The sequence below is a fragment of the Xiphophorus hellerii genome, chromosome 19 (genome assembly GCF_003331165.1).
Source record: "Xiphophorus hellerii strain 12219 chromosome 19, Xiphophorus_hellerii-4.1, whole genome shotgun sequence".
Taxonomy (NCBI): Eukaryota; Metazoa; Chordata; class Actinopteri; order Cyprinodontiformes; family Poeciliidae; genus Xiphophorus; species Xiphophorus hellerii.
Window position 1 is genome coordinate 26,196,936 of NC_045690.1, and position 12,493 is coordinate 26,209,428.

Genomic DNA, 12,493 nt, shown 5'->3' on the forward strand with positions numbered 1-12,493 from the left:
AGCTGCTGCGTGGCGCTCAGGTAATCTAACAGGCGGTCGCCGTGGTCAGACCAGGAACACAGAGACCAGGAACCTTTGTAGGACCTCAGTAATTGACTACAGGGCACCAAGTTACACCTTTTATTTGTCATTCACAATATACATATTAGCATGGCTTGCATTGCTTTGGCTGGAACTTTTGAAATAAGCTGAATAGTCTGAAGAGCAAACACTGGAGGACGGTTCATGCAGAGTAACAGGAAGAGCAAACGTGTTCTGTAAGTTAAATACATAGACAAGTCAAACACCAGGGTGACGGCGTCTTCTAAAAGTATTTGTATCTCTTCAGCATTTCCACATCTTGTTACATTCCTGCCACTAATTTTTATGGATTTTATGGATTAAAATAGTGGTTAATAGCTAACTGCTGAGTGAAAGGGTTACTCATCCTAATACTTTAATATAAAACTTTCTTTTTTGCTGAAATCTCATCTCAGTTAAAATGTCAAGTTTTGTTGTTTACAAGTGGATTTATTTCTGGAGTTTGACTGGGCCATTCCAACAAACAAGTTTGCTTCTCTCCCAAGCCTCCCACCCCCTAATGTTATCTCTAGCTGCTTAAGGTCTGACAAGCTTCTCTGTTCTTGCTGCAAAGAAGCTCCACAGCATGATGCTGCCACCGTACTTTACAACTTCCCTCTTTTCCCTCTAAATGGCATAATGTTCATTATGGCCAGGCACTTCAGTTTTAGTTTCATCATAGCACAGGACTGAAGTCTCCAGGACTGAAGCTCTTTGCAAACTTCATTCTGACTTTTTATGTTGCCTCGCTGAGTGGCACAGGATTAGTTTCACTGGATAGTTACTCTCTGCCACGTTTCAACAGCATCTTCTTCATGTGTCTTGAGTTTCCAACACAGTGAGCAGTCTTCCCCATGACTACCACACTCAATTCCTTCAGACTAGCCAGCAGCAAGTAGCGAACACCTGCTGGAAAAGCAACATCTGCCGAGCTCATTACAAGCTACTTCTCAGTGCAAACGTTAAAGGGTTAATAGAGGAGCCGTGTTGTGATGACTTCCTGAAGGCGGAGTTTCAGAAAGAGCAGGAGCTTCTTAAAGAGACAGAGGGCCAGTTTTAAGGCATTAAGTTATAAAGTCATATTTGATATATATATATAGCATTTTTATTACAACTGAAGGTAACTGATTATAGTATAAAATGCCACTATGTGCTCGTAAAATAAAATTCCCTTTTACAGGGGAGTTTTTCCTCTTTACTGTTGCTACATGCCTGCTTGTTATGAGGGATTGCTGTTAAGTAATCAAGACAAAGCAAGCGTTTGTTTTAATTCGCTACTCGTTCATCCAGAAGGAGTGAATTGTGAAGGTTACTCGATGCTCTGCTGAGTTTCCTTAGATTTTAAATTCCCTTGAATGATAAACTGAGGCTAACCTGCTGCTTGATAGCATCAGTTGGAATGAATGTATGATTGAACTGAAACAATTTTTTGTGAAATGGCATCACATAAACAAACTGGACTGAAAAAAAATGAATACTGGTCCCCTGCTTTTTGTACCTTGGAAGTCTTTGCTTAAGCTAAAACTCCATCCATCCATTTTCTAACACCCTTGTCCCTAGTGGGGTCAGGTGTTAGCTATCTCCAGCTAATGTTCCGGGTGACAGGCAGTGTACACTCTGGACAGGTCGCCAGTCTGTCGCAGGGCAACACAGACAAACAACCATGCACACACACACTCAACACCTAGGGAGAATTTAGAGAGACCAATTAACCTGACAGTCATGTTTTTGGGCTGTGGGAGGAAGCCGGAGAACCCGGAGAGAACCCACACATGCACAGGGAGAACATGCAAACTCCATGCAGAAAGACCCCAGGCCGGGAATCGAACCCAGGACCTTCTTGCTGCAAGGCAACAGTGCTACCAACTGCGCCACTGTGCAACCCAAACTAAAACTATTTTACACAAATGTTTAGACATGGTAGATGGCGACAGGCCAGCTTTAGAGGCTCCACAAACAGATTATCTGCTCTTCTGTTGTCAGGTCGGATGATATCAGCCTGCAGGACGTTGACATGGTGAGCTGACTCAGTACATTTTTGGTTTATGCTGGAACTGATGACCAAACCAGGTCCAATCTGATTGTTTCTGATTCCCAGGACATCAAAGATCTCCTTCAGCATGTCTGCAAAGCCGACTCGGTCCAGGAGGTGAGGCAGTTCGGCTCAGCTCTAGTTCAGCGCGTACGGCTAGCACAGCGGCGAAGGAGTGACATCACTGCTCAGGAGATGAAGGCCGTGATGGAGGAGAGAGACAAATCTGTAGACAAGGTGAGTTTACACGTAAGCAGATCAAACATCAGTTTGATTTTTTTTTTTTTATCCTGACAAATTTCCAGCTGAATTTTGCCAAATGCAAATTTTCCCAAACCTTCGAACTGCCTTTGCAGCAAAAACAGTTCTGGTGATTCACAACCCGATGAAAGAAAAACATTTTAAGATAACATGCCATTTGTTGGGTTTTCTGCTTTCACTGCTACTTTTGTTAAATTTGTTAAATGTTACATTTAGTGTGATGGTGATTTTTAGTTGAACCGTAGATGGTTAAGCAGGCTCTAGAAAGGCTGTGAGAAAGGTCCAGGATGGGTAGCTAGGATGTTAGTCAGTGGTGAGGTAAATATGTTCAAAGTGTGGAATGGTGTACATCAGGGATCAGTTCTGAGCTCCTTGTTGTAGTTAACGGTGCTGATAAACAGACTAACAGATGAGGTCAGACAGAAGGGCCAGTGATGTTCACAACAGCAACAGGTGAGAGAGGAAGAAGAGAGAGCAGGCAGGATGAAGAAATCGGCGACGAGTGCCAGGAGAAATGCATTAAAGGAACAGATGCAAGGAAGAAAAGAGATGTTAGCATGTTAGCAGGAAGGGAGTGAAACCTGCTGAAGTGGATGTTTGGAGATGATGGACCTAATAAGAAGAAAGTACTGAAGTTGGCTGCTAATGTTTTTGTTTTCTTTTTTTAAGGAACTAAATGTTATAGCATTAGGAATAATCTCCTGATCTGTTCCTCAGGGTGTTCTGAGATTAATCAAAAGAAAAGGTTTCAGAGGGATGTGATGTAGAGAAGCATTCCACCGATGGTGGCTGATAATCTGCTGTGGCGCCCCCTAAAGGAGGACCCCAGAGAGGCAGATAGTTCTAAATTTGATTAGTTCAAGCAGTCAAATCTCTGAAAATATTCAACAATCTTTACTAAAATGATAAATTTCCACCACTTAAAGTTTTAATTAAGCTAAGAAAAAATTATAAAGCTCAATAAGGAGGGTTTAATCCACTATCACATCTTATTCAGTCCATGTTTTCACAGCAAGATAGTGACAGAATGGATTTTTTTTGGCTTAAAATTTTGAGGCAACCCTCTCACACATTTTTCCAGACTGAAACAGTAGCCTGACCTTTGGAGTGCAGAGAAGAGCTCACATAAAGTAATGGCAAAAAAGCAGGTTCTAGAGAGGCTAACAGGGTTCAGTTAGCAAAGCAAAGACCTGGAGGTTATTCACATCCATAAATATTTTTAATAAGAATTTGTTGCTGCAGCAGGTTGATCTGCTGGCCCCATTGTCCTCCATGTGTCTCTGCTTCAACACATTAGTCACATGAGTGAATACCAATAGGGATGCATCAATAAGCTATTTTTCTCCTCTTTCTTTGCCAATTTCCAATTTGTGGAACTCTAACTTAAAATGATTTTAACTACAGGTTTTCCCACAAAGTTATATTTTTATGGCAGTCTGTTTAATACACTATTGATGTCAAAATTTGCTTAATTTTAGAAACATTTGAAAATGTCCTTACCGCTAATAAAGTGAGGAGAGCAAATCCGTCCTGTATTGCATGACTTGTGTCTCCTCTGGATATTAGCCAGACACATTTATCAATGCTTTGTGAGTTTGTAGCACAGTTAGCTCAAACAGAATGAAGTAGAAAGTTTTTTCTATCAGCGACAGAACACCTGGATGTAGGAGGCGTGACGTCATGTAGAACTATCTATTCTGATCTTTTCTTTCCTCATAATCTGTGCCTCCACCGCTCTGTGACCTTTAGCATTAGACCTTTACCATTGGCTAGTAAGGGAGTAGAGTGTCATAATGGGAACCTTCTGTGTCTTACGATCAAAACAATTTTTACAAGCAATTATATCACTTATTTTTCCAGAGGTTATGCTTTGATATGCGAACTTCTATTAATAAAACACAAAATATCTAATCAGGTTGCTATTTGTACACACACTCATGCATTAATGGAATATAACAAATAATATCTCCTGATTGCTTCAAAAGTCAGTCGCTTAAAGATGGATCTAATAATCAATCTAAATGCTACACTTTATTATCGATCCTTTATTTGCCAGCAGAGATATTTCCCACATTTTCTTGTATGTGGTTTCTTATTTATTTCTAAGTTTCTAGCTACAATTTTCATTCTTACTTTAAAGTAGAAAATCCACATTTTCTCCCCCCCTAAGCCCCATCTCTCCTCTGGAGGCTGATTATGATCAAAGTTCAATTCACAGAGTTTATTACCAAAACCTGCAGAGTGTTGGATTTATTACCCACAATTTATATACTGCTCTCTGTGGGGGTGGGGTTGAAATCAGTAGAAATGAAAAGAGATGAGTCTGGCTGTTGGTGGGATATGAGCGAAATAGAGTTGGCCAGTTGAACGTGGAGATTGGTTGTGCTCCCAGCATGCTCTGCGGCAGGTGGTGGGCTCAGAAGCCCCGCCTCTGATATTTTTCCAGATGAAAAAAAAAAAGAATCAGATCAGGAGCCTTCATCTGTTTCCTTGCTGTGACTGACAGAGTGCGGTAACCATGGTTACCTAAACTGCTCCAGCATCGCCAAACAGCGGTGGTAACCAAAGCAACTGGCTTCAAAAGAGAATGGGAGGGACCGAAAAGAGAAATGAGAAAGTTCTTCCTGGAAAACATAAAAGCTGAAACTCCTTTCCATAGAGCACCACTGTACCTGTAGCTACACATCAGTGGAGTTCAGATATGTCTAAAATGAATAATAACCCTTTAACATTCATGGCATTTACCAAGCAGGCATAACATTATGACTACAGTTGAAGTCATTAACAATGGTTTTCTGTTCATCACATCACCTGTTAGTGACATGATGAACACTAACAGTGTTAGTGGTTGATTTATATTGCCAAAAATAAAAGACCTCAGACTCGATTTAGACTTTTGCCCTAATGATGTGAGTTTTGACTTGAACTCTTGGTCTGAAGTCTTAAAGGGGCGGTATTGTGTATTTTCTAAACACATAGTGGCATTTTATAACATAATCAAGAAGCTTTGTTACCATCAGTTGTTATAAAAATGCTGCAGATATCAAATATGACTTAAAAGAAACTTCACTTCCTAATTTTACACCTTGAAATTGGGTCTCTGTCTCTTTAAGAAGCTACTGCTCTTTCTGAAACTCAACTTTGAGGAAGTCATCACATCATCCCTCCTCTATTTTTACAATGTTTTTTTTATGGAAAGGATCATCACCCGCAATTCAGAAACTGCTCCTGGTGAAGGTTTTTTCATAGAAAATAATTGGGTTGTATGTTTTATATTCACCTAACTCCTCTAATGCTCATGGTCCATTAAAATACACAGTACATTCCAGTTTATGGTTCTGTACAGCAACAAACCACCCAGGTGTGTTTGCTGGGCATGTGAGCTTCAGAAGGACCATGGCTCTACAGAAGAAGATGCTGCTGAAGGGAATTGCTTACCTGGCACCAGGATGGAGCTTGAGAAAAAGGCAAACAGGTTGAGATAGTGTGATGTAATTGTGCAATGAGCTGCCGGGAAACCTTGGGTTGATGCAAGGCATGTACACCATGTAGAAACTGGTACAAACCAGTCCAGCCCTTGAGTTATGGCACTGTGGGGACTGTAAACTCACCATTTAACAAGTAGAGCACCGATAAAGAACCAATGACTGTACCAGGAGTGTAGTCTCTGTTTGAATGACAGTCTACCTGACTCCTGTGTTAATGTACCCAGCTTCTGTACTATATGAGCTGATAGGGATACAAGGACGAGTAGAAAACACAAAGGTGAGAGACTTTACTTTACTTATGAGCAATAGATGGTCTCATCATGGAGATGTTGCAGCAAATGCTGAGATTTTTTTGTCTTTTAGTAGGTGGTCTCAGATTGTACTATTTGCCAGAGAGTTGTTGTACATCGTCTTCATTGGCCTCTGAAGTCATTCATAAGACTGTCGCAAGATTTCCGACCCAGTATTTGAACATATTTGTCATTTAATAAGCCTCATTCGGGATGGTTCAATATGTGGACCGGCCTGCTTAGGAAAACAGGACATTGGTTCTGTTTTGTGCAAATTCCAAGGACACTTGTATGTCCTTTGCTTTATCACACCTTCCCTTCTCAGACCAGATCACGGTCTGATTTTCTTCTAACCCACATAAAACCCCAGAGCATTAAAATTGTTCAACAACCTGTTCCTTCAGAAAATGGAGAACAGAGAGGGTCTTTACAAGTCTGTTGTAATTTAAGTGCACTACTGGACCCACTGGAGAACAACACGGATGATGACATTGAGAGGAGAGTGGACATCATTACACACCACTTTTGCAGGGATGTTGTGATACAAGCTAGGACTGCATGCTGCTTTCCAAATGATAAGACCTGCATCACCCTCAAGGAGCTCCTCAATCTGAAAAAGCAGGCATTTAAGGAGGGGGACCAGGAGAAGTTGAGGTGTGTCTAACATCACCTAAAGAAGAGACTGAAGCAGGTGGTGCTGTAAAAGAACAGTGGAGAGTAATTTGCAGCAAATACCAGAAAGCAATGAGAAACAGCACTGGTCAGATGAGCAAGATTGACAAGATTGAGGGGGATGTAGACTTCCTATTCCACTCAGAAGTAACACTCATACAACTTACTTACTACACTTTGTCTTGTTCAATGCACTGTAGTCAATGCTAAAGGCCACTGGCTTCAATCTCTTCCATAATTGATCTGATGGAACGGCCACAGCCCTGTTTGTCAGAACCTGTCACTACTCACACCACTCCTACTGGCTGAGGCGTTTATTCCAGTTTACTGCTGGCCAACCACCACACTGATACAGCAGCTGACCCACCCATCACATCTTATCATCCTACTGTTATGTTTTTCCGAGGAGGCATTACCCCTTGTGGTGATGGTGGTGATGGTGATGACGGCAGTAGGAGTTTGGGTTGCCATTTCAATTCCTGCTGTTTGCCTAATTCATTGCATCCTTGGGCAAGACGCTTCACCCGCCTTACCTGCTGGTGTTCTGTCAATTTTAGATATAGTAATACGAGAATGTGTGGAGCATTGACATGTAGTATCTGTACCATATCCTACACCTTGCAGCACCTTTATGTGGAAATACTCCATTTGCATGTAAAAGATGGTAGTCTGCTAGCTGAAGCAGTATGGCTGTGTTAGACGGACTGTAAAACCTTTGACTTGTCCCTCATCAGCACCTGTCGCCTTACATTTTAACCTCTTTCTGATGCCTGCCTCCTTCAAGCTGTACCTCAGTGTATCAACTTCCATCACTACCAGTGACCCCCGCCAATAACACTGCTTCACCGTCTTTTAACAACTATCCCTATTACGTTAACACCACCCCTCAATGGTAACACCTTAATCCCGCCTTCATTCCAGCGCTGCGCCGCAGTGAAATATGTTTCAAATGCTGCCATAATCCTCAGAGAAGAAGAAGAAAGAGCACTCCACGTTGGAGGATCCCACCCCTCCCCATCCCACTCCACCCCTTGTTGCTCGCCGATTCCTCATTCCCTCTTTTCATCTCTCAGGGATTATCTCCCTCAGCAGCTGGGGGTTCTGGGAAGTATTAGAAAGAGGGGGAGGGTTCTTCCTGAGCACTCCAACCCGCACGCCAGCTGGAGCTTCCTGCTCCTTATTGAATTGATATCAGGTAATTACAGGTTATCAGAACTCATCAAACATCACCTGGAGCTGCTGACCACCTCACTCAATGACAAGACCCCCAAAAAGAAACCTGCCGGTTTGATGCCCACGCAACTACCCTGATTGACCCAAAGGGCAGAAACAACTGGAGTTGCTTGTTGACAGGTGCATGAGACACTGGAGCACTCTATTCCAGTTTTTAATTAACTTTTATTAGCCGAAATGCAGCAAAAGAGAATAAATCCATAAATTACTTTTTTAAAACTTCAATAGCTTGCATAACTTCAATAACTCTGAAGATGATTAAGAACATCCCGATGAAGGCTGAGCTGCGGCTCTTTGTCAACCTGTCTGCAATACTTAGAAGGAACCCAGGGCTGTTCTTGTTCACCCCGATTAATAATGAATCTCTTCTAATGTCACACTCTAAGCTGAAAAACTTTTCCTTTTTGTCTCTAAATGAGAGAAGTGACAGTGGATTTACCTAAGTCTAATAGCCTCTTTTTTTTCTTACACCAGAAACACTAATGTCATACTAATGCATGCTGGGAAATCTTGTGCTCAGTGTCGATATGACCTGATGGTGATCCCTTAGTATGTGGAATGTGAAACAGAAGTCCAACAATTTAGCAATTCAAGTTTGATTCTGGTAACTTTTGCCAACAGTGGTCTAATTGTTCACACAATAATTTTTTTTTTTTCCAAAATTGCTCAGCAGACCTGACCACACATGTACACACACACATTTCTATCGTTATTAAGACATTTAATTGACACCAATTCATCTACCAAACTTTACTATTACCAGTGTAAGCCTGCTCAGTACTATTGTTTATAGGGCTACTGTGGCTCTTTGGTAGAGTAGTCGTCTTGCGATCGGAAAGTTGTAGGTTCGATTCCAGCTTCCTCCTGCCACACGTTGATGTGCCTCTGGGCAAGGCACTTAACTTAACCCCAAGTTGCCTACCGATCTGCGTATCGGTGTATAGATGTGTGTGTTTGTGAGTGCGACTGGGTGAATGTGATTCTAGTGTAAAGCACTTTGAGTGGTCAAAATGACTGGAAAAGTGCTATATAAGTTCAGTCCATTTACCATTTACCTTGGTAAAAACCAACCCTTGTTCAAAGCTGTGCTTTTGACAGAAAGTCTGATCCCTCAGCTGTTCAGAAATGATTACTTGCTGGAGGTGTGGACTCTGTAGAAGTTTTAAATGATTGGATCTGATTTTACCCAATCGCTAATGTTTGGTCGTGGTGTATGTAAAGTTCCAGTTACGCTATGAAGCTTACCAGAAATTCCCTGCACTGCAAACAACCACCCCCACCACGAAGACAGAAGTGCCGAGCCGAATGTCGTCTTTGCCAGCAGTTAACTGTCTTCTACATTTGTCTTGTCTGACTTCATTCCTCAGTATTTGGAAATGTGGCCAACACAAACTGAACTGCTTTGTTCACTTCCTCCGCTGCCAATTCAAAAACTACATCTCTAAAACAGCGCAGAAAATCAACATCGTTCCCAGCTTACTCTTCTGATTACTGACTGGCCCGGTTGAAATTCTACAGAAGAAATCAAGGTCAAGAGAAGAACTCCCAGATGGAGCATCGAAGGAAATGAGAATCAAGCAGAATTGCATAAAGCAACTGCCAGTCTGTGCTGGTTAATGGCTGTATCTGCCTATATATATATCTGACACAGTTGCATACACTTTTTTATCTCCAGGTAGGCCGGCCTGCTTCTAAGTTTTTGGGCATGTCAAAAAATTCTGTGCACAGACCATTTCAGTTCTGATACGCCATACGTCTTTTCACACAGCGACCTGCACCTCAGCAAGTTCAGCCGATGTGGTGACGCACAGTCATCGCCCTCATACTGTCAGAAATCTCCCTGTGCCACACCAACATGGATAGTTATCAAAAGGGCTCTTCACAATTATGTGATTTTATTTTGTGCTGTGAAATTATTATTGTAAATATGGCATTTTTAAAATATTTTAAACATTTTTGATCTTTTGTGGAATCCTACATATCTTGATGCTGCTGTTGTATCTGAATTTCCCAACTGAAACAAGGAGTAGGACTGGGAAACAGTGCTCCCACTTTTCTTACCTCCTAAAAGCGCTTTGTTTGTATAATTCAAATTTTAAATCTAAACCACAGAGATTAATAAAGAAAAGCCTCAAAAGGAAACTACTTTAAAAAGAGGCTCAGGGGAGAACACAGCGAGATCTCCTGCTGAACCTGAAGTGGGCGGCCATGAGTCAGTTAAAGGAAATACAGCTACAGCAGAGCCATCATATCCACAGATATCACCATCTATAATGACTCCTTTGAAGGGTATATTAATTTCCCTTTGAGATTAATAAACAGTTTTTTCAATAATAAAAAGTTTGTGTATGATTGATTTTCTATAAGAAATGTTAGGAGTTGTAAATGTAGCTGGCTTTATAAATCTGGTTAGTGAAGTAGTAAGAGAAACTATCTTTAACAAAAACTTTGAAAACTCCTCAAGAAAGTTGTGGGAAAAACTCGAGTCAAAACAGTGAAATAAATACAAGTCAAACATGATTTGGCTGGAAGGAAGAGGTTTATTCCATCTACATGTCGTCGTGCAGGAAGCTTTTATCTACAGTCTCCACCCAGTACATGTGGAAATCACCTTATCACTTGGAAATAATAAAGTTTAATGAACAAAGAACCAATGATGTCATATTTCCATTGTTTCCCTCTTAATGTGTAAAGTGAGCATTTACATGGTTGATTTTTATTCATTTTTAACTTTTCAGTATTGGTCCTACGAGTAAAACTGGGCCGATATGAATAACAGATGTTTATTTCTATGTTGCTTGTTGTGTGTTTCTGGGTCGACCATGGGGTGTTTGTTTGGTCATGTGACGGCAATAGTGATGCAGCGAAAGATTGTGACGTGTCGAAAGAGTATAAAAAAAAAACGATCGATCAATCGGTCTGTGGTCGGCCCGAACATCAATGTTGATATTGGTTATTAATATTGTCCCAGATTTTCATGCCCATGCATCCCTTCATCTGGCTTCCGTTACTATTCCAGTGACATGAGTTAATAGCTAATGAAGCACTGACTCCTCTTTCTGTGTCTGCAGTGTAAATGGCTGAAGGAAGACCTGCTTCAGAGGGACAAGTCATTCAGCCAGGTAAACAACTACTGATGATAACTTCAATGTGCACCTGTTCATCATCCATCCATCCATTATTATTATTATTCTTCTTATTATTATTATTAGTATTATTATTATTATTATTATTATTATTATTATTATTATTATCCACCCATGACTCCATTCTTGTATATTTCCATCCATTCATACATTTGCTCCAACACCACTGTGGAAATATGTCCATATTAGGGGTGGGACTTGATTAAATTTTTTAAAATTGAACTAGTTAATGTAATCAAACACATTATTTTGTTTAGATAAACTATATATTGACAAAATAGGCAATATTTTAAATTTAAACCTCCTTTTGCTGCTGAATGATAGTTTATAAATAGACATATGAGCAATAAAGATGAATTATTTAGGTTCTTCAACCATCAGATTGGTGGTCTAGTCATTTAGTTTTTCAGTGTTTCAGGAACTCCTGATCATTCATGGAGCTTCTTCAGAAACTGTAGACGCTGACATTAGCATCTACACATGTTTAGCATGTGTTGCTGCTACATGTTTAGCATTGAGATGCTAGTTTAGGCTTGATTAGCGCCACTGAAAGGCTAACTCCTTTTAGCACAACTTAAACACAACATTAGTCTTTTCCAGGGTCCCATCAGATCGTTTGTTGAAATGAAAGTTGATCCCCAGTGGGCCAAGAGAAGCGGCTTCGTCGTCCGCTGCTGTTGGCGGACGTTGCTTATGCATCAGATTTATGGGCGTACCATAAATGCACAAGTACAAAGGCTCTGGCCAGGTTCATGTGTAAAAACATGTGAATGTGAATAATGGCGTTAGCATTTTTATTGAGTTAAAATGTTTGTAGTTAATTAAGGGACACATTAAGTCCTGGCCCCAGTCCGTAGTAGACCTCTGTGTTATGACGGAAAAATTGATGAAAAATGGATTGTGAACTCCGGATAGTATGGATTTAACTTTTTTATGAAAAAAGTGAAGGAATCGTAATTTTTACTTTTTAATTCTCAAAGCCACACTCTGCCCCTGGTGACCTTCTGCACACATGCCAAATACGGTCCAATCAGCGAGATTAGAGGAAATTCTGTAGGAACATTTTTCACAAAAATGTGTATTGGACCATCTGAGAGAAAACTGGGATAAGAGTATAAATAGCATGTTAAATCCTCCCTTATCTGCATTTTATATGCAGATAAAATGAAAAAGTATCTAAAATCCTTCAGTTGAAACTGTTCACTCTTTGAAAACTTTGAATCAGCTCCAGTTTGTCGATCACTTTTTGTGTTTCCTGAGGAGAGAACTCCTTCCTCCCTCATCCTGGCTAACATGCATAGGTTCCTGCTT

At 40.7% G+C, this 12,493-nt stretch overlaps 1 protein-coding gene across 1 annotated transcript in view; it reads left to right on the forward strand.

Moving 5' to 3' along the window:
* The window catches only part of mipol1 (mirror-image polydactyly 1), a 56,600-nt gene that overhangs the window by 30,616 nt on the left and 13,491 nt on the right, over window positions 1–12,493 (forward strand). The window contains exons 9-11 of the mRNA XM_032547726.1: window positions 2,044–2,077; window positions 2,159–2,329; window positions 11,108–11,158. Of these exons, the coding sequence (XP_032403617.1) occupies window positions 2,044–2,077; window positions 2,159–2,329; window positions 11,108–11,158 (256 nt within the window). The remainder of the gene's footprint in view (window positions 1–2,043; window positions 2,078–2,158; window positions 2,330–11,107; window positions 11,159–12,493) is intronic.